Here is a 21,959-nt window from a genome sequence, read left to right as displayed (position 1 = left end):
ATTTCAGACCAGTGAGAAATCAGATGCTTGGTCCTCATTCCTGCCAACTCCATAGAGATCTCAGAATTAGGTCAGGCAGTGACATAACTGGGCAGAAAATGCAGGGAAGGGAAAGTTTTTCAAATGCCTCATTCTGAGAGAGAAGGCCTACTGGGATTCAAGTTTGGACAGAAGTACACAGGAAGGGGATTCAGAGGCATCTCCCACTGCACTGTAAGTTTAGACAGATGGAACATAAGCCCAGAAGAAACAGAGGGATGGGTCAAAGAGGTAGTGCTAACCACTGGAAGGTCTGTGCCCTGGAGTGCCCACCATGTTACCAGCATGCGGCTGTGACATCCCAGCACCCTTTGGTGAGATTATGTACTAAGGAGGGGAAATAAAATTTCCTACCATGTCTTTATTACCTTTAGGCATATTACCTTTGGGAGGACACCGGGGGTGCTTGCCATCCTTACCAGGCCACTCCACACTTAGAGAGCCAAAAACACGGAAGGTGTTAACCAATCCAGCTGCAAAGAGATGGGAAAGAAAGCAGAAACTGAGGCACCATTCTCCCCAGGAAAAGCACAGCATAGGCTCACCTCTCTTGATAAACAATTTGGAACTGACTGCTGGTGTCAGGTGACAGGTGTAAATACCAGAAACAGAATCACGAAGAGTCTATGAAATGCACCTGTCCCCTCACCTGCTCTAGTAACACACTGTGCTGAGGCAGAGATGCATCCCCTCATCTCCTGAAAGACATTCCCCACCTTCAACTCTTGCAGCAGGTCTTGAAGGCAGCTCACCTTCCGTAATATCCCAGGGAACACCTCCTAAGAACACCTTACAGGAGTAGATGGGGTTCTTATAGTTGCGGGGAGGAAGCTGACCACTCCAGGTACAGGTGGCTTCATTCACAGCTTTGGAAGAAGATAAAGAAACAAACAAGGGGTCAATGAATTGACAAAGTCACCACCCTTCCTCAGAATAAACTTGTGAAGGAAGAAATAAACTGGACACAATGTTAACTGGATGCCTAGGAGAACATCCATGACTATTCTGAAAGGCAAGAAATGTCATATCGCACCATTTTACCCAGCTTAGTTGGGTAATCCTAATTTACCAATTTTGTTCCCACTAAAATTGAAAGGAATACCAAATCAGACACACAAGGTAAAAATTATCACACCCCAAGCTATTTTCAAACATGTAAGTGACAGTACTAACCATAAAGCAGTTTTATCTAGTTAATATGCTTTTAGTATTAAATTTCTAATTACTTCAAAGTAAATAGAGTATTTTATACACAATGTCCTATAGGCTTATTGGTCCAAATAGGCCTTCTCCACAATGTTTGAATGAGAAACATTGTTCTATTATTAAGTTCAGACCAAGACAGGATAAGAGTAGAAGTTAGAACACTGCCAATATACCATTAGCAATAACAAATCAGGAAAGTTATACTGTTCCCCAAGTCAGAACCATAACACAGGGCCTTCTTTGATGCCCACACTGCACAAAAATGGATTTGGCACTTCCTATATATACCAAACACAAATACCTTGTTAAAAGTCCTTCCTGCTCTAGGGGAATTATCTTCTGTTTGGCCCACCCTTAACATTTCTAGAGACCTGTTCTTGATGACCAATTCACTCATCTATCAGTCTGCCTGTCTCCACCCAGTCTGTGCCTTTCCTGACCAAAAAGACTGAACTAGGTGGGGTCTGTGGCTAGTCCTTACCATAATTTGCCCCATTTCTTCAACAACAAGGCAGACACTCAATAAAATGAACCAACGTTTTCATGTAGGACAAGGATATGGAAGGCCTTTCCCTAATAGGCCCAGACCCAATTGTCGTTACAATAAGAAAATGGGCACAATCAGCAGTATTTTATAACCAAAATGAAAATCAAAATAATGGCCTCAATCAAAAGCATGGTAATATCACTTCATGGAAAAACAATGGCACCAAAGAAAGTAAAAAGGTGGGCTGCCAAAACTATTAGGTGAATAAGGCGGCAGCACTCTTAGGGGAGAATGAGATCTGGACCAGCTCTGTAAGTAGAAAGAAACTGAAGCCTACAAAGACAACTGGAATGGAGCAACTAACATGCACTTAGTCATCAACTCCAAGACCTCACAATAGAGGTTGGTGAGCATTTCCTTGAAGCATTAGTAGTCAGTGGCATATATAGCTCATTTACTTCAAAGTACTGGTAGAAAATATATCTTAAATACATATTAAATTGTTTTTTTCATTAAGAGACCAGGCACTTGATGACATCTCATACCTTAGACACTGACAAATGGACCACCCATCCCCAGTGCATCCCTTGGGGAAGAAAGCCCCAGCATGTATTGCAGCTGTTAAGTCTTTGAATCAGAAAAGGGGTAGGGAGGTAGACAAAATTCCAGGCATCATTTCCAAGGTTTCTCTGGAGCCACCCACCATTGAAAGAATCAAAGCAAGGGTACCACAAAGCTATCTCCATGGAAGCACACAAGTGAGAGATGGTTCTAACCCCTCATGCTTGGCACAGCTTTGTGTACCAGACTATCCATCTCCTTCCACTCAGCCTCAAAATTGTTCCTTATTCCACAGAACAAATGGTTCTTTGCATATCTGGAGACTTCACCATGCAACCAAACCTCTTCTAGACAGTTCATCACTGGGTGAACCAAGGTCACTTTCTCTCTATTCCCAGAACAAGGCCGCAGGCCCCAAGCATGCCCAAGCCACACTCACCTGCAGCTTGCCGGTGCAGCCTGGCCTCCCTCTCTATGCTGAAGGGGTCTTTGGGAGCTTCAAGGAGGTCCCAGGTTGGCCACACAGAAGCTCCTGGCCATCTCTTTGAAGCACTGGTTGGGGAGGGAGTGACTGCAGCGAGAGCAGCTTGCTCTTGGTCCATACGGGACCCAACCCCCATCTTTAAAGGGTCTCTGGGACCACCCCCAGTCAGAGACAGGAAGGGCAGAGGAGGGGAAATGCGAAGGCTTGACTAGAGGAAGAAAAAGGAGAAAGTTTAAAGAATAGTTTTGTTATAAAGTAATAATCATACTAAAAAATAATGAAAAATACCTTACATTTGATATATTTTCTCTTAGACTTTCTTCCTGTGCATTTTTAGGATGAACTGTAGGTATACTATAATTAAATTCTCTTCCTTTTCCCATTAAACATTTTTCCACATTGCTATATAGTTCAATGAATTTATCATGTTTTACTTAGGAAACAAGCTACATCTCAATGACCCATTTGCCTACTGTTAAATATTTAGATGCTCTTCAAGTTTTCAGAATCATCAATAGAAATTTAAGATGTTGCTTCTTCAGGGCTGGGGTGTTTTAACTTAATGGTAGAGCACTTGCCTAGCATGTACAAGGCCCTGGGATCAATCCCCAGCACTGGGGACAGTCTGGGGAGGGGGTAGCTGCTTTATTATTTTGTGTTTTCTTTGGTCAAATTCCTAGAAGTAGAATGCCAAAATGCTTTATACAGGGACTTGTGTCCTATCAAAAAGTTGGAACACGAGTTACATGGCATGCTTCTGTCGAGGCTTTTAAATTCTGATTTAGGTAAAATGATACCACATTATCGAAAAAAAAAAAGGTCAAAATAACTGACAAAATATTTTAAGTACTACTGTCTCTACATTCTCTTCTGTATCATTCCTGTTTCTCCCGTAATTAGCTCTTGAAGCAGGGTATTTGAGAAAGTTCTTTAAACAAAATCCCAAATATTAGTCCTGAAGTAAATTCCCAAGTACTTTAGTTCCATCTCAAGTACATAAACAGAACTAGAAGCCGCTCACAGGGCAACAGATTGCAGCCCAGAGAAGGAAAGGGACTATTGTGGCAGTCCTTCTAGAAACACAGTCTGAATAGATAAAACCAATGGGGCAGTGGGAACACCAATGACAGCTTTCCCAGTCTAGGACAGACTGACAGAAAACAGGATGGGCTCTAAAAGCCATGAATGTGAAACCACGACCATAATATCACTAAGCCCTAGGTATGGAAAAGAAGAGGGTGAGAAAACGAGCCATTCCATATTCATTCAACATTCAGCTCAGGGGATGTGGAAATAGAAACGCAAGGCTCAGAAAGTACCTGAAATTCTATTTTATTCAGGAAGATGCCTTACTGCCAATCCCACATATATTTATTTCTATCCCTTTTCTATATTTCTATGCAATTCTATCTATACTAGCTATATCCTCCCCACCTACTCTAATCCATTTGCCAACTCTACTTAGCATGGAGATCAGACATGTCATACATAGATAAAGAATATGAGATGCATAAATTAACTGAGGCAATATTTTATAGATTTACCCTGGCCTTAGATTGAGAGTGGGCAGGGGTCAGTGGAAAAACTTAAGAGCTAGAATCAGATTTGGATTAAAATCCCAGTGCTAGCTGCTAATGTGATTTTTTTAAAGTTATTAAAATTTTTGAGATATCATACAAAAAGGTACAATATATGCTATTGTTTAAAAGCTACACACCCAAGTGGATCAAGAAATAGGGCACTCCAGGACCCCCGAATTTACTTTTGAAATTAACTATTTTCCAGCTTTTGGAGTAACTAGTAAAAAGTCTTCAGTCTAGGACCTGAAATGTATTGCTCATGGACTCTCAAAGGATCCTTGGTTCTGTTGAGAATAAAAGTCTCTACAGATGTGCACAGTGACCTCCATACCTCTGGCACATTCCACTTCAAGCTCTAAGACAGACACTGCACGCTCCTTCCACTTGGACACACACAGGCAACACCACTCTCACACTCCCTGAGTACATACAATCAAATCTGAGAGATGATCTGATCCAGAGCTGAAGCCACTCGTGTCTGAGTCTGAGGGGCTGCTAGAACGGGAGTCCAGGATGGGCCGAGTATCCAGGCGGGATCCTCTAACTGAAGGTGCTGGAAACTTGTCCAAATCAGACCCAAGGGGATCCAGAGGCAGGAAGCTCAATGGAGGTTTTCCTAGGACGTTTCCCAGTGGATTATGGAGCATACTCAGTACTAGAGACAAAAGAAATAAAAAAAAAGGAAGAAAAAGAAACCATGTGATCTCTTATTTTTCCAGCCAAAAGTACTTTTTCTCTCCAACAGCTACCCAAGATAGGACATAGGACCACTGAAAGCGTACCAGAAACACAGAATATAATTAACAAATAACCATCCATTTCTGAGACCCTGCCACCTAGAGCTCATGAGAGGCAGTTAGAGGATGACTATCTGAAGACCAGAGTTCCTGCTCTTGTAGCCTGCTCTCTGCCACAAGATTTAACGGTTAGTGCCAACATCTGGGCAACTGTCACTGGGGACCCTGTTCTCAAGTGCTTATAATGTCTGGATACACCTGCAGCACAATTAGGAATTCCAAACCATATTCTTTTTCTGCCTGCCAATGTGCTTATTAGACAAGCACCTTTCTAATGCCACACAGCTGAAATTCAGGAACACATGCTATATCCCAAAACTCTGGTACAGTATAATGTCTCACTGGACAGGTCCCCTTTTCTGCAAACTTCTAACTTACACATAACCTTTCTTTTCCATATACAAATTCTCTTCTATGCACCCCTTAATTTGAAACATTTAGGTTGGAAGAAGAATGATAATGGTTAAGCCCATTCTCTGACTTAAGATGAACCCAGGATGAAACCCTGGGCCTAATACCTCCTGCAGATGTTATGAGCTCTGGGAGGTTCACTCAACACTCTGAGCCTCCACTTTCTCATTGGCATCTTCACTGGAATACCAACTATTTCCTAACACTACTAGGAGGACTTAATCTGACAGCAGATGGAAAGTGCTCAGTAGAATGTCCACCACACAATACTTAAATATCGCATATTGAAAAAGAACAGTATTTTTCCATACATGATCTTGGGAAAATAAGGGACCTGAGCAAAGCACACCCTTTGTCCATGAGAATGAAGCCTAAGAGGGCTCTGACATTGAGCTATGGGGCACTAAAGCTAGAGCAGAACCACTAATTTGATTATTTTTTCAACTGAATAACTGAGAGAACATCTTTCAAAATGGTCTAGGTGAAACCGAAATAATATAATAGGGGCTGTCATTAGGTCTCCTTTAGCCTGGAGTAGAAATTAAGTGAAACACAGGCCACCTAGAGCTTGTTTCTTTCCTGATCTCCAAGTCTGCCTGAAGGTTTGGCTGAGGCTGGAGTGAGTCCCAAAAGGCAGGAATATACCAAAGTCAAGACATGGTCTAAGGGTACCAAACACACTGCCATTCATGACAGAGCATATGCATGTACAAGATCCAAAACAGCTGTTACCATGGGATCAGACCAGCCCAAACTCCTTGGCATACAACCTCCCTCTCTAGATATAGTAGGTGTATCCTTAACTTTTTTTTTTTTTAATGCAGGGGACACTGAAGATATATTTACACAATTGTTATTCTAATAAAAGTATTTTTAATTAAAAAAAGTACACATACCATCTTACAGTCCCATCAGCAATGATGACTTTCAGTCTCCCCAAAACCTGGCCAATACCTGGTGTGGTCAGTCTTTAATTTTAGCTAGTCTAATATCTATGAGGGAGAAGGGAAACCATACCACATCTGCCAAGCAATTTGTTTACTATTTTTTCAAGCAAACATTCTTTTACCTTGGCCTTTCAAAGCAGTTTTCTAAGCACTAGCTCTTAACTGTACGCATGGAACACTTAACTGTATGCTGAAACTAAGTGTCTTAAAAAACTTGGATTCTGATGCACATCAAAAATAATCTTGATAAAACTTCAAGTAATCCTTGACAAACTCCTGCCTGAAAGAAATGGAAAATCAAAGCCCCATGAATGCATGCCCTGAAAAGGCAGAATATGTGAACATTTATTCGAGGTTCTTTCTTGATGCTGCAAAGCCTAGCCAAAAAAACCAAAACAAAACTGAAAAATCCACAGATCATGTGCATCAGTCTTAAAAGTACCAACGCCCTAGGGGCCTTGTCCTCTTTCACATTTTATAAAACAAGCTCAGGAGGTGCACAATGAGGTAATAATCAAATCATAAAGAGCCTTGACAACCAGGTTAGAGTTTTGATTTTATCTTAAGGGTAACTGAGAGACACTGAAGAGATGATCTGAAGAGCTGCTGAGAAGATGGCAAAGAAGGCTGCCTAGGAAAACTAAGGTAGACAGTCACAACTGCCTAGCACCCAGCATAGAGGGAGACTGAGTGTTTAAGTTGGACTTAACAGAACGTCAGAGCTCAGGTACCCAGATGGGCACTGGACCCCACAGAGGGCTATAATTCTTCCCCAAGATGGTGTGAAGGAGAAAATAGGACAATACAGTTGATAGTGACATCAACAGAGGAGATGAAGAGAGGGTCAGATTTTGTAGGCTAAAGTGAGAAAAGATATATTAGATTGGGAGCAAATAAATGGAGAAACATCAAGTTCCAAAGACAGCTTGAGAAAAATGAAGAAGGTATATGGATGAACAGGAAGAGGTGGGACTGTAACTACAAACTAGTGTCGCAAAGTTCAGAGTATGGAACTTACAGGTGGCTCAACTGGAATGGATAATCTGAAATATCAGACATTATGTTCAATGTCCATATGGATATTAAAGGGATCCATGGTGATAGATGCAATGAGGGTTAAAACAAACAAATGAAAACCCAGGGGTTGAAATCTTCAGGAGAAAATTTGGAAGTTGTAAGGAGGAACAAAAAGAATAACCCTATGGTAGATAAGGTTTGGGAGAAAGAGTAGGTTCTGCTTGGCAAAGCAGCATCTTAAAAAAAAATCCTTCAGCTAAAGCAGAGGTTAGAAGGACAATTTACCAGTGATAAACATGATTAAAGGTGGTTCATTAATCCTGGAAGAGGGGCATTTCATGCAGTACGTACAGACTGGCTTTGAGAGTTACAACCAAGACCCAGCATACAGCACTATACAAAAAAATGCTGAAGAAGGGCTGGCTGGCCCATAGGGTTTGAGTCTGGGGGATCCAGGGAGACAAATATGGGCTGTGGTAACAATGTCTTCACCTACATTTTTAAAAAGGTGCGTTGGAGTCAAAAAGCAAGCTGGTAGACACTACAGGTCACTTTTCTCATTCGTGTCAATTCTTTTTATTTATTTTTTATTTTTTTGTAGTTGTAGGTGGACAGAATGCCTTTATTTATTTTTATGTGGTGCTAAGGATCAAATCCAGTGCCTCACACATACTAAGCAAGTACACTGCCCAGACCCTCATGTCAATTCTTATTCGCTATTCCATTGATACATGTTTTACCAGTCATAAATCCATCTATCTCAACTAAATTGTAAATTTCTACTGTGCCTACATAGGTATCTTGAGGCTTTGTCAAGTTCCTGGGTTAAAGCAAGGAATTTTAAGTATGCAGCATTTCTCTACTATGGTAACAAGCCTGTTTAAATAGAAAATGATATGACAACCATGGTGGTCACTAATAAATTATACTTCCTCCAAGTGCTCACAGCTCATGGTCAGTCATTTGTTCCACAATCTGTACCATGTTCAGTCAAGTCCCTAACACTAACAGCAACTTTCACTTATTGAACACATTCCAGAAGTACTTTAGTTAAATAATTTTCACTGAACCCTAAAAAGTGGGTATTACACCATCTTAATACAGGAAAACATGGGTCAGGGGGTAGTCAATATGTGTAAATCACAGTTCATGAGCGACAGAATAGGACCTGATCCTTTCTGACTCCATGCTTCATCTTCCGTAATACACATTTATTAGTTACTTAAAAAAAAAAAGATGTCAGGGGAATGGGGATGCAACTCAGAGCACTCAACCAGCATGCATGAGGCTCCAGATTCAATCCTTAACAATCCTCTCAACCCCGCCCACACGCATAAACAGCCAGGATCCCTAATCTCTTTGTCTTCATGAACCTGGCACCTTTCCTTTTTGTTCAAATTCTTTAAGACCATCAACTAAAACTGAGCAATCTCACCTACCAAAAATTGGTGCTATGGGACCCAAAGCATCCAGGTCTCAAATTTAGCTAGGGCCTTGCCATTGTAGGAACTCATTAAAATGTGTCTTGGACCCGACATAAATCAGAATCTGCATTTTTAACAAGATCCCAGGAGATTTGCATGTACATTAAAATTTAAGAAGCACTAGTCTAGAAAAATTGAAGCTTGTTACTTCAAATTTCTAATCAACCCCTTTACCACACCCAAATATTTTCATATGTAATTATTTCCCTTGATTTAAAGACTAGAGATTGTAATGTAAATATAGTTCTTAGGGCAAAATAGTAACTCACACTAGAAAGGAAAAATAGAGGGGAGGGTAACAAATAAAGCTATCAATGTGGCTATACAGGACTTTCCCTCAAATAGTGTGTACAATGAATCAAAATGCAGTCTGTAAAAAATAAATAATTTAAAAAATAGTGTCAACTCTGGAAACACTGGGTGAGGTGGAGAGAGAAGCTAAGAATAATATAAAAACAGTGGCGAGGAATAGTACAATACTTTCAGGAAAAGTATGTTCAAGACAATTAAGGGACTTTGTAAGCTCATTCTGAGCAAGAACAAGGAGAGTTAGGGCCTAATGTTTGGGGCAGATGCACGTCAAGACAGAAGGAAGAGAAAAATGCTAAAATTGGAATATAAGTGACAGTGTAAGTATTGTATCAATTTTAAGGTGACTGAAATTCATTAACTGTTTTGTTATATTCTTAATGGTTCAAAAATGCATGTCAACAATGGAATTCTGAGATTTCCTTCAACCCACAGAACGAACCAAGTTTCTGGAAACTCTGACCCTGGTCAGATGCCCTAAAGTGACCTGACTATCCCTCTATAGCCCAACCTGGCAGAAGGTTCCAGCTCATTAATGCTACCTCAGAGAGTACAAGAGACCAAATCAGCAGTAATATTTTAGACTGATTGTTAACTTTCTCTACTTTCACCCTTCTATGCCAGCTCCTGTGGGTTTTAGAGCTGAGTCACTGTTCAAATTTTCTGAAGGCTTCACCAAGGATACAAAGGCACCCAGAGTGATGGTAGCATTGGCAATGGCATCCTGGCCCTGGATGCTTACACTGTAAATTACTATTTTAGCGTGAGCTCAGCTGAAGTGGAGATTAGGTCTAAGACGCTAAAGTCAAATACATGTTTTCTAATGGCAGCAGTCATGGGGAAAATTCATACCAGGCGCCATTACTTCTAGCTTAAAAGGCCACAAATACTGTTCTTGCCCATCTCTATCCTTGATTCTGGGCTGCTTACTGAGAATCTATATGAAGGTATAGAGGGAGGAAAGAGGGGAGGTAGCATTCATTCCAGGTATGAAAACAGGCCACATTTTGATCTGGGACTCCAATTTTGCAACTCTAAAACATACCCTAACTCAAGTGGTTGAATTTATACGAGTATGGGTTCCCTCTATCGACTCTAAATCCCACAGGCCTAAACTGTATCAAGCACAGTCTTCTTCCCAGTGCATCCATAATCTTGATCACTGAACAAGTTTCATTACTGCAGGGAAGACATACTCAAGTCCTATGTAAGGTCAGCACATATCCAACCACCTCAACTTCTTTCTTACGTAAGAGGCACCTGCTGTCACACTGCTTCCTAGGTTTTCCCTCCTCTGTACACTAAAAGTTGTTCCCAAATTCTTGGTTCCATGATAGAACTTGAGCTTAGCTGTACGATGAAAATACTGTGCAAGTGCACTATCATGTTCTAGAAGCGATCAGGGTCTAATGACACTAACTTTGAAGAACAGGTTCATCTAAGTCATCAACACAAGTAAGAGGCAGAATGGGAGAGATCTTGTCTGAACTATGCACTTTAAAAACACCCACAATGGGCTAGGGATATAACTCAGTGGTAGAGGGCTTGCCTTGAATGTGTGAGGCCCTGGGTTCAATCCCCAGCAATTGAAGGGGGGAAAAAAGGTCACCCAGCATGAAGAGAATAAAATACAGTGGTTCAGAATTCATTATTCATTCAGCAAATATCTATTAAGCAGACACAAGCCAGGCACTGTTATATGATGGAAATAAAGTAGTGGAGAATTAGGAGTTGAGGCAGATTTACAAGGGACCTTGGTTGGGCAAGAAGTCCAGCTGCTACATAGGAGACACCTAATCCTATTTTAAATTTTGCCTCAGAACTTTGTTTGGAAAAGGATGGAACTAAAGAAGCAAAATGCTGTTAAGATTTCCCTCTCATTCCAGGCTGATCCTGTCCACAGATCAATAGGGAACCTGCAAGTGACATAGCACAGGGAACATTCTATTCACTGGTTAACAATTAGTAGAAACCTGAGAGGGCACACAGGTTAATTTCCATGGGACTCCTAAAGGTGGTGGGAAGAAACAGGATGTGTCATCCTTAGAACTGAGCATCTGGTTGCCCATTGGGCTTCTTTACAAGAGTTCTTGTTTCTAGATCCTTCAAAGTAGATTCTTGGAGTTACCCCACTCTCCTGCTGAGTAACACTACACAGAGAAGACTCACAAGCAGGTAGGCAGAAACACAAATCCAGCAGGTGGTACAGCTGATAAGTTGATACTGAGAGGTGGGAGAGGAAGTGGGAACTATCAAATGTCCTCACTGTTAGAGACCTTATCAAGGGAGCACCTAAGCTCTGGCTAATAGTCCCTTGTACTGCATATGGAGACATCTTAAGTTTTGCTTATCTAACATTAAGATTCTCCTATTGGAGCACAGGTTTAACAGGGAACATGGGACTTTTAGGACAGGGTTGGAAGCCTGGGTCTGCCAGTAGTTGTGTCACTTTGTGAGCCTATTTTCTTATCTATGCAAGTATTAAAATCTCCTAATGTGCTCAGCATAAAAAGTTGTCAATAAATCATGGCTATTAGTCATTCCATCCCCTATCCCAGGATATTGTGGACAGCTTCCACAGCCCTCCTGTAGCATGCAGGACTTGAGACACTACAAGAAGGAACAGAGTAGCCCTGGACATCTGCCAATGAAGTCTCTTAGAAAAATGCACTTCTAACATTCATCTTGCTTTTAAGGCTTCCATTCCAGCAAGGGGTATACAGACTAGAAGGGGATGAGCCTGCAGAGGAGGAGCTGGCCTTGCAGGTGCAGCTCTCAAATGGACTCTACCCAGGGTCTTCCAGCAGGCCTCCGAGGTCAAAGAAATCTAGAACAAAAGCACTAGAGCTGCTGGGTGTGGTGGAGCACCCCTGTAGTAACAGCATCTCAGGAGTTGAGCGAGTTCAAACCCAGCAAATGAGCAAGGCACTTAGCAACTCAGCGAGACTCTGTCTCTGAATAAAATATAAAAAAAAGGTTCAGGATGTTGCTCAGTGGTTAAGCACCCCTGGATTCAATCCCCAGTATCCCACTGCCCCCACAAAAAAAGCACTCTAGCCCCTGGAGAATACTATGTACCAATCTCAAGCTAAGAATCCAATGAAAGAGTATCCTAGTGCAAAAAATCCTTAGAAAATGGAAGCCCCAATTACAGTAATTATTGTGCTGCATTTGGTATGCTTTCTCATCTGTTTTCTCTTGATAGTCATGGAGACTCTTAACAATAACAATTTATCCTATGATCAGGGTTAGGTACCTCCAGTGCCTAACAGTGGCTGGCATACTTTTGGTGCTTAATATCTGCTGAATGAATTCACTCAAAAATGTTTAGTCAAAAGCTCTGATTTTCAACCTTGCCAAATTCTTAAAAGTAGTTGAGGATGGTCAGATGAAGCCCTAGCTGCCTGGGACATTATGTCAATAAGCGGAGTCCAAGAATAAGTTTGCCCTCTGGACTCCACATAGAGACAACAGGGTACCAGGTTGTCTGCAAGGAAACTCCCAGACTGCCCAAAATTGCTGAAATATCTCCTCCCTCCCTGAAGAAACTGACCTAGTTGGTTTTCATATGGGAAAGCAATGTAGGCACTGGAATGTGGGCTGCATGTTCCCGAATTGCTGGCAAGGGTGCTCAATCTGGCACTGCAGCTGGCTGGTGGGAGGGCTGCATCCTACTCTAGGAGGTGGTACCCACATGTGGGCTTTCCAAGAAGGCCCATAGTTCAGGCAAAGAAGAGAGATGGTTGCCACCACAGCTCTGAAAACCAAAGACAACATGGCGATTAGGGATGGGTGTGTCCTCAGCCCTCAAAAGGAAAGAAATATTCAGGCTAACACTGCCCCCAACCAGATCATACTGCTGAAACAACCCTCTGGTCCTTAAAAATTCTGAGGCTCAGACTGCAACTCTTCCCTGATCCACAAAATCATGTAATATTTATCACTAAAGTGCTTGAGATGGAAGGTGGAAAAGAAAAAAAACATCTCCACAGACAAATAGTTACAAGCAAAGTTTTCAGGTGGTGGTGAGACTGGGGAAATTATGACTGGATACCAAGCCTTATTTTGTTTGTTTGACTGGGTCTTGGTCTTGCTGTGTTGTTCAAGCTGGCTGAGAACTCCTGGGCTCAACAATCCTCTTGCCTCAGCCTCCTTAGTAGCCAGGATTACAGGTATAACCGCACCCAGCCAATCTCTATTTTATAGCCTAATTTCACAGTAAATTCAGACCAAGCTCTCTAAGCCCCAAACTGGACACTTTTGCATTTCTATGGATCCAAAGGTATATTTCAGACTGTCCATGGTAGCTACTGAGAAACCAGAGCTAAAGAAGGACCACACCCTAATTTGATGCCTGTCCAAGGGCTTGATCAAACACCAATTACCCACAGATAGGTGTCCATCTCCCATGTAAACTCTTCAGTCTTTCACTCAGATCCAGTGGGAGGCATCATAGGACACAGTGGTTGGCTTCAAAGAACACACAAAGTACTATGTTCTCTAAGTCAAGGTGCAGCCAATGAACCCAACAGTGACACTATCTTCTCTGTTCAGAGGAACAGGGCTGTTACCAACCTTTCCAGAACAGCCTGAGTCAGCTGAAGGTCAGCACTTCAAGAGATCCCACCGCAACCCAGCAGTAGTTACTTAAAGCAAAGCACCTCCCTACCCACATCCAAATTAAAAAAAAAAAAAAAAAGAAAAAAAAATTCAATCTCCTTACCCCAAATGGGATTTTACCAAAACAAATAGGCCTTAAAATGCCTAACAAACACAACAGTACCAGGCTTTTGCAAAGCATTCTAAAAACAGACCTGTGCCAAAAAGGGTGGAGGCCAGAGAATTCAACATGACAGTACCTTGCTGCCATGACTGATGGTCCCTAGATGGGGAGTTAGGAAAGGACATCAGGCTCAGTGTATCCCACTGTCAGCACCAAGAACAAATGGATGCATGCCCACCTCCCTTCTTCTTTCTATAGAATCTATTGTCACTACCTTTTATTATGTGTAACTTACATAAAGTAAAATATGTATATTTTAAGTATACCTGTGGTATTTAAGTTCACATTTTTCCTGAGTACTCTATTAACACTTGTATCTGCCAACCCTCCCGCTTGTCACAAGAGGGAAATAAATGGGTAATGGGAAAGTCTAAATAGAAGCAGTTCAAGGGGTTGCCAAGAAGTCCCTTCGATTTGTCCTCATCAAAGCCTACCAAGACAAGAAGGGATCCTAAAGGGGAGTGGCTCTTCTTTCATCCATCTGGTTACCCTCAACACAAAGAAAAGGAAAAAAAGCCTCTGGAGCTGGGAGTTACCCCACCCTGCTCACTGTCTACCCCTTTTCAGAATCAATGCTCTTAACTTTACATTAAGGCAATTCTAATATACCAGGAATGATACCTAGCCTAGCATTAATACCCACTGTCACTAGAGGTTAATATTCTTCCCTCACCATGACCCAGGGACCACCCACCCTTCATACACAACTCCCTAGTTTTGAGAGAGAGAGAGAGAGAGAGAGAGAGAGAGAGAGAGGGAGAGAGAGAGAGAGAGAGAGAACGAACCTGGTCACCTAGTAATCAGTCCCTTAAGTCCCCTCCCCCACCTAAAAGTGTTTTGCTTCATCATCTCCAAGACAGGCCTGGGTACCAGGGGGTTAGGTGAATCTTTTCTGCATAAGGCTGCCACCTTGGGGATCCTTCTCAAAGCCACCCCAGGTGTAGACTAACTACTCCAGGGAATTTATCAGGGTAAGTGGAAAAGCCATGCCTGCCCTTACGAGCAGCCATCTGTCCTGCCACACTCACAGCTAGCATTTTCATCTCTTGCAAAACAGCTCCATGTTGTGTGTGTGTTGGGGGGGGGGGGGGTTGATGCAAAAGGGAAGAAAACAACTGTTGCTCTGGATATCTTCCTTTACCACCCCATGCATCCCCCTCCCCCAGTCAACTCATTCTCTGGCACTCACCCGAGTGTGAGCTGCTCTGGGCTGAGGAGTCTGAGTCCTGGGTGCTCCAGGGTCGGTCCCAGCCGGTCAGACTGAGGGACTGCAGGCCAAGGCACAAGTCATTTGCATCTGGGAGGCCACGGGAAGATTCTTGCGCAGAGGTGGGGAAAAGCATCCTGCTTGTAAGTGTTTCTTCGGAGTCCTGGAACTCTGCTTTGGACAGGAGGGCAGCAGAAATCCCAGAGTTAATGGTTGTTTTCCCCAATATTATCAACAATAAGTATTATTAATAATAGTTTCCCCAGGCTCAGGGGCCACACATCCAAGCTGGCCAGATGCTGTAACGGCTGCCTCTGCACTTTTGGGGGCGTCGGAGCAAAAGCAGTTGCCATACAGCCCCCTCCCCACACACACACCCCTATCCCGTCTGCATTACAGACTGGGCCAGCATGTGATCAGGCTGCTGATGCTTCCCGCTGCCAGTGACATCAGCCGGCTGAGCCGTGCAATAGAGAGCGGCATCATCCCTCAGAACGGGGGAGGAGCAGGAGGGACAACGGGGAGGAGACTTGCCTCCCAGGGAACAGACAGCACAAGAGCTACTCGGAATAGTCTGGGTGCAGTGCTGATAAGTCCGGGTTGTGAGGCAGACCCTCCACTTTCCAGAAATGGTGGCCAAGCGGCCCTCAGTCACGACTAAAGTCCTATCTGCTGACGGCAAAACCAAAGCAGTCGACTGCCTGCTTGTGTGGCTCTGCCCTCCTGCCCCTCCCTCTGTTCTCCACCCCCAAACCCAAAAACACTCTAGTCCTGGACTCTCTCCAGCTGCTGGCTCAAGCCCTGGCTTTGCAACCCAATGCAAAGCTTCACAATCCTGCTAGCAAAAATCTATGTGCTCCAAGTGGCCCCTGAACAGCACCCTGACACAGCAGTGTTTACTACTGAGGAATGGGGTAACCTTCGGAAAAATACTGTGCACTTGGACCCTTGGAACAACGCCTAGTGCTTCAGGCTTCTCTGGAACAACCTTATCACAGAGAAAAGGGGTCAACTTTGGCAAAGGGAAGGAGAGTCACTAAGCTGTTTTTGGCTCAAAGGACGTGGCCCACAACCCACATGCTACAGTGAGACCTGCTCTCACTGATCCCAGACCCTGCTTAGCGTAACAGAAGGGGCACCGGTTATGAGCAGACACATGGACCCAGCTCCTCCCCTCCCTCCTGTGACTTAAGGCAACACTCTCAAAGCACTTACTGACAAGAGGAACCATCTCAGAAGTATTTTTATGCCCTATCAGAAACACCATGTTCAGGAACTCACATCTGGTTCTGTCAATACTATTTCTCTTGATTTTGTCCTTCCAGAAGCCCAGTAATGCCAGCAGTGAGGGTGGTCATTAATACCTTTGATTACTGAGCCTTCTCGCAGGGTCACTACCAGGACCAACGACCTATTACTGTTATCACTCTCAGCTCCAGCAACGAAGTTTAAGCAAGTTCAACTTCTGGAGCCTCTGTCATTTACTCTTCACCATTGTCTTCTCCTGCATCAGTCCTTTTCCAACATGACCCCTTGTCACTGAGCTTCTTCCTCATGCAGTGGGGGGGGGGGGGGAGGGGGAGGCAATAGTCCCAACCTCAGCAGGAAGGCTGCTGACACCTACGCAGGCTGGTAGAACTTCATCTGCTTGTTCTCCCCGTTGCAAGGAGAGGTAGATACCTGAAGCAGGCCCACATGGGATATCCCATCGGGGTTTAAGCAGGGCAGGACAGAGCGGGATATAATGCTATCTAACACAAGAACAGCCAGCCAGAGCCTCCTGCAGTATACTCTAAGCACACTCAGGCACAGAGCCTAGAGGGGGAAAATGGTCAGTCTGTGGGAAGGACTCCTCCCTTTGGAGGCTCTTTTTTTTTTTTTTTTTTTTTTTTAAAGGTTTGCTGCTGTGTCATCCATCCACGCTATTGCTGTCTGGCTGTAGACACTCTGCTTGTTCCTCTCTGTGTTTGTTAAAGTTGTGTTCACCACTGCACAAGCTAAGCAGTAACTCACCCATGTGGGTACTGCCCCACCCCAGACTACTCCCTCCTGTGTCTTTATGTCCACCCTTCCTCCAAGCTAAGGATATACTTTAAAATTAACCTACGTGCATTAATTACAAAAGCAAAACACTTCCTTTAAAAACACTGATATTTAAGTATCTATTCCCCCTAAATTAGGAAGATATGTAATCCCCTCTATCATAATCTGAGAGCATCTATGTCTAGAGGCAACCATTCTCCTCCCCCCTTTAAAATCAGAACATCTAATGTTTGAATGGCTACTTCTATAACCCAGGAAGGATAATTTAAACATCCACTATGCTCCTGCTGTTCACAGACAATGTGGTAGACCAGTCAAAGCAGCATCACCAAGAGCCTGTTACAAATACTAAATATTGGGCCCCACCTGAACCTATGAAATTGAGCTACATTTTAACAAGATTCCTGGTTAATACATATGAACATTCAACTCTGAGCAGTACCAATCAACACAACTACCAAACCCTTCTCATCTCAAGCTCAAAGACTGAAAGTCTGAGCAACAGGCTGGTTAAACCCCTTGAGGACTAGATGGCTCAAGCACTCAGGAGCCTGGAGGTTTACATACCACACAACTCTACCCTTACCCAATAGCCCCAACACAGACCTTACCTTTATCTTTTTCCAGACTCCCAAACCACTGTTTCTTCCTACCATTATAGGCACACCTTCACTAGATCCAAAGTATCAAGGAGGCCATACCCATTAAACCTTGGTACAGCAAGTCAAGTAGCTTTAGAAGTCTTGATGAGACCTGGTGTGCAGAACAAGGACTGAACAAGGTGACAGTCTTTGTTCTTCTCACCAGATCTGAACAAGGTGACAGTCTTTGTTCTCCTCACCAGGTCTGCACCAGGAAACCTCAATCAAGTTACTCAGTTTTCTGAGTATCTTTTCATTTGTAAATGAAACTGAAACTGGAAACAGTGGCTACCCTTTTCAGGGGTTTTATGAGGATTAAAGGAAACACTTGGTATAATGTCTGGTGCAAAGCACTTTACCTGTAGGGTGACCGCATCATTTATTATTCAAACCGGGACATTTTCGAAAGAAAAAGGGGGCAAATATGAATACTCATAACCAGGATTACAAACTTAAACAAACTGTCAGGCAAGCTGAGAGGCATGATCACTCTATCCATAGCCACAGCCATTGATGTTCAGAAACATTTTACTCAAAAAGCCTCCTTTCTAATGGCTCCTTGATCCCATCTCTCCAAACTTATTCTGAAAGTTCTGCCCCTTTACTCTGTACTGAAAGGAAAGCTAAGAAGCAAATGGTCAACACAGGCTACCATGCAATGAGTCAAAAGGCCTAAGAAGCAAAGGCTAATTTTAATAAGCAACAGCCCACTGCACTTCTCAAACTCACATCTGAGGTTGGACAAGCACTTAGTCCTGTTTACTGAAAGACATTCTTTCTCATCCTTTGCCAAGAACCAATCAGGCAAAAACTGGTACCTAATACAAGTTGAAGTAACACTTCCCATTTTAAAGGCAATCTACCTTGAACAATGTCTCAAACGCCTTCTCCTCCAAGTTTTTTTTAATCAATACCTATACAGGCTTCCAACTTGAGGCGGTTAACAATTTTAAAATTGTTTCTCTTTGAAAATATGTTATCTTCTCCATAGGTAAATCTTCCAAATAACTGAACAACTCAGGTAAATAAGTAAACTAACTCAAAGTTCTAAGTTTGCTATAATCTTGCTATGGTTTGAATGTGTCCCCCAGAAGTTCATGTTTAAGGAATTTAATTCCCAAATTTATGTTAATGGTATCTGAAAGTGAGGTCTTTGAGAGGTAATTAGGGATAGATGAGGTAAGCAGGGTGGGGTCCTATGGATGGCATTAGTGACTTTATAAGAAGAAGGACTACAGCTAGTCATGCTTGTTCTTTCTCCCCACATGATGACCTCCATAATACTATGATGTGGCATGAGGTCCCACACCAGATGTTGGCACCATGCTCCTGGACTCCCCAGTCTGCAGAACTGTGTGCCAAATAAACTTCTGTTCTTTAGAAATATCCAGTCTCAGTTATTTTGTCACGGAAACAGAAAATGGACAAAGACTACTCAAAAATACAGTACCCTGGCACAGACACAAAATGCAGCCAGACAAGTTACAGGGATTACAGTGTTACAACCTGAACCCGGATTTTTTTTTTTTCCCAGTAGAAAAACCCATCTATCTTCTTTTTTTTGTTGTTTTTTTTTTTTTTGTGGTGCTGGGGATTTGAACCCAGGGCCTTGTGCTTGTAAGGGAAGCACTCTACCAACTGAGCTATATCCCCAGCACCCCCATCTACCTTCTAATGGATCCTTTGCCACCAAAACTTAGCAAAGAATTGTGCAGAGTCCTCTACAAGTGTCATTCTCAAGCACCTGGCAAGGAGGGTAACTAAGAAAAGAAAACAGTAATTTAGACCCTCACTTATAAAACTATTGAGGCAGGGTATCATAAAGGCTGCCTTCAGAGTTAAGGACAAAGTTAGGGAAACAGGGTATGTGACACATCAACAAGTGAAATAAGTTAAATGACAGACTAAGTTATATCTATGAGTATTACTATGTGAAAACTGTATTTTGATGGACAATATTGATAAAGGAACACAAACTATGAACAGCTAATGTATGTCAGGGTAGCATGCTGCTAATAGATTTATTCCCCTTTAGTTTTTATAAAACATTATAACAATACAAACTAAAATCTGCCCTCTTCTGACTTTCTATATTTTTAACAAGCACACTATTATAATTTGTATATCAACTACACTTGGGCTCTTTTATAAAATCTCCACTTCATACCCAAATTCCAATCCCTGGGAATAAAAAAGACAGGACACTGAGTCATTTGTACCCATTAGATTCTTTCAAATAACTGACTTCAGTCAGCTGAGATGACTGAAATCAATGATTTATGGTTCTACTTAAAGTTCTGGTAAGCCCAAAGAGCAGCACTTCTAAGAAAGAACGCATGTCTAAAAAAGAATTTGAATATTATTTCCTTCCCCCCAAAATCAAGAAAACCAAAATGTTAATATTGAGAAATCAATTTTGGTAACTTACAGAGAGAAAATAAGCACACAAAATCATGTCAAAATCATGGCATGTCAAGATCATGTCAACTGCTGTTTGCCCTATGGCTCTTATCCACTCACACACAATGGTGGTTCCAAGTTTCTCTAGAGCACTGCTCCTCCAACTTTAATGTGAATACAAATCAGTCAGGAATCTTTTCAAAACACTCGTTTCAATGGGACCGGATTTGGCCCCAGAATTTATCTTTCCAACAAACCTCCAAGTGATAGTGCTACTGGTATGCTGACCACACTTCAAGGAGTGAAAATTTAAAATAAATTCATTTCATTTTTAACTTTCCACCTTAGATGGCTCTCTTCAAGGTTAATTTATGCCATCCTTCCACACCACCACTTTCTTCATGGTGCTCACTCTCCCAAGTTTCAATAGTTCCCTGTTGCTTCTCAGATCAAAGCCCATCTGCAGGCCCTGGCTTCCTTTTTAACCTTCTTTCACACTATTCACTGAACATAAAAGGCTAAATGTGAGTTAATCACAAGTCCCTAGAAGTTCACACTCTAGAGAAGGATTTACTGCTAATCTCTGTGTTAATAAGGCAAACAGTTCAGAAGGCAATGAATGCATGATGGTGAGGATAATCAAAGATCGGTTCCTTACAACTTTTGGCTAGGATAATCAAGGATCATTTCCTTACAACTTAAACCTATATTAAACTACTTCATTACAGATTAAGGTAGAGGGAAAGAACATTAGGTTTCTTTTGTTCTTCCCATTATAAAAATATGATCGTTGGATTACTTTAATCTTGACTGCATTTAATGATCTTCAAACAAATTCTGTAAATTATTTCAAAATGACTTCTATAATAGCTCTTAAACACTAACATACTTAGATTTTAAAATGTCGTAATAGCACGGTGCGGGGCTGGTTGCAGAGGGATGAAGGGGTGTTGTTGGTCAGGGCAAGATCTGCTATTGCTGAAGAGGCACATCAACAGGGGCACCATGCAGCACCACCCAAGAACCTTGAGGGTTATGGGGATCTGCCAGTCACTCAAATCAAGTACTCCAAAAATCAGGGAAGAGAGAGTCTGTGTTCACACTTTTGGTAGAAAGTAAATCTGAGTTGGAAAAGTTGACATTACTCAAGTCATTATTCCTTCCTGATTTGCATTCTCCAGAGTACCCAGGTCCTTCCCAAAGAATTAAAAAAAAAAAAAAAATCAGAAGTGGAACAATACAGAGTTTTAATCAAATAAGGTGAACACTCCAGCATCTGGAGGTGCACTGGATAACAGTAAATGTTGGCAGACTATCACTGACTATGCTGATAGTAATTCTGAGAAGTGCCTAAATGCAGAACTGAGTGAACAGATGTCAGATGCCTGATAACGGGGCACAATGTTGTTTATACTATGTTGCTACCTCAGGATATAGACTTAAACCACTGGATATTGAGTGAGTATCATTCCACTTATTGCCAAAGCAGGTGCCTCATACTGAAGGATGCTAACAGTTGACATTAAAAAAATGAAAGAAATCCAAGAACAAAATATTTTCTCT

General features: G+C 42.3%; 1 protein-coding gene across 13 annotated transcripts in view; it reads right to left on the bottom strand.

Annotated features, from left to right (window-relative positions):
* The window catches only part of Cpeb1 (cytoplasmic polyadenylation element binding protein 1), an 82,179-nt gene that overhangs the window by 8,619 nt on the left and 51,601 nt on the right, over positions 1–21,959 (bottom strand). For 7 of the 13 annotated variants that reach the window (XM_047541108.1, XM_047541105.1, XM_047541110.1 and 4 more), the window contains 5 exons: positions 15,295–15,486; positions 4,789–5,012; positions 2,733–2,985; positions 792–905; positions 408–512 (listed from right to left, as the gene is read on the bottom strand). In XM_047541108.1, coding sequence (XP_047397064.1) covers positions 408–512; positions 792–905; positions 2,733–2,985; positions 4,789–5,012; positions 15,295–15,448 — 850 coding nt within the window. In that variant the 5' untranslated portion in view covers positions 15,449–15,486. The remainder of the gene's footprint in view (positions 1–407; positions 513–791; positions 906–2,732; positions 2,986–4,788; positions 5,013–15,294; positions 15,487–21,959) is intronic. The other 6 variants (XM_047541106.1, XM_047541115.1, XM_047541114.1 and 3 more) reach the window with 3 other exon arrangements.

This window comes from Sciurus carolinensis, chromosome 2 (assembly GCF_902686445.1).
Source record: "Sciurus carolinensis chromosome 2, mSciCar1.2, whole genome shotgun sequence".
Taxonomy (NCBI): Eukaryota; Metazoa; Chordata; class Mammalia; order Rodentia; family Sciuridae; genus Sciurus; species Sciurus carolinensis.
The sequence above is the reverse complement of the archived record's forward strand: the minus strand, read 5'-3'. Positions and strand labels throughout refer to the sequence as shown.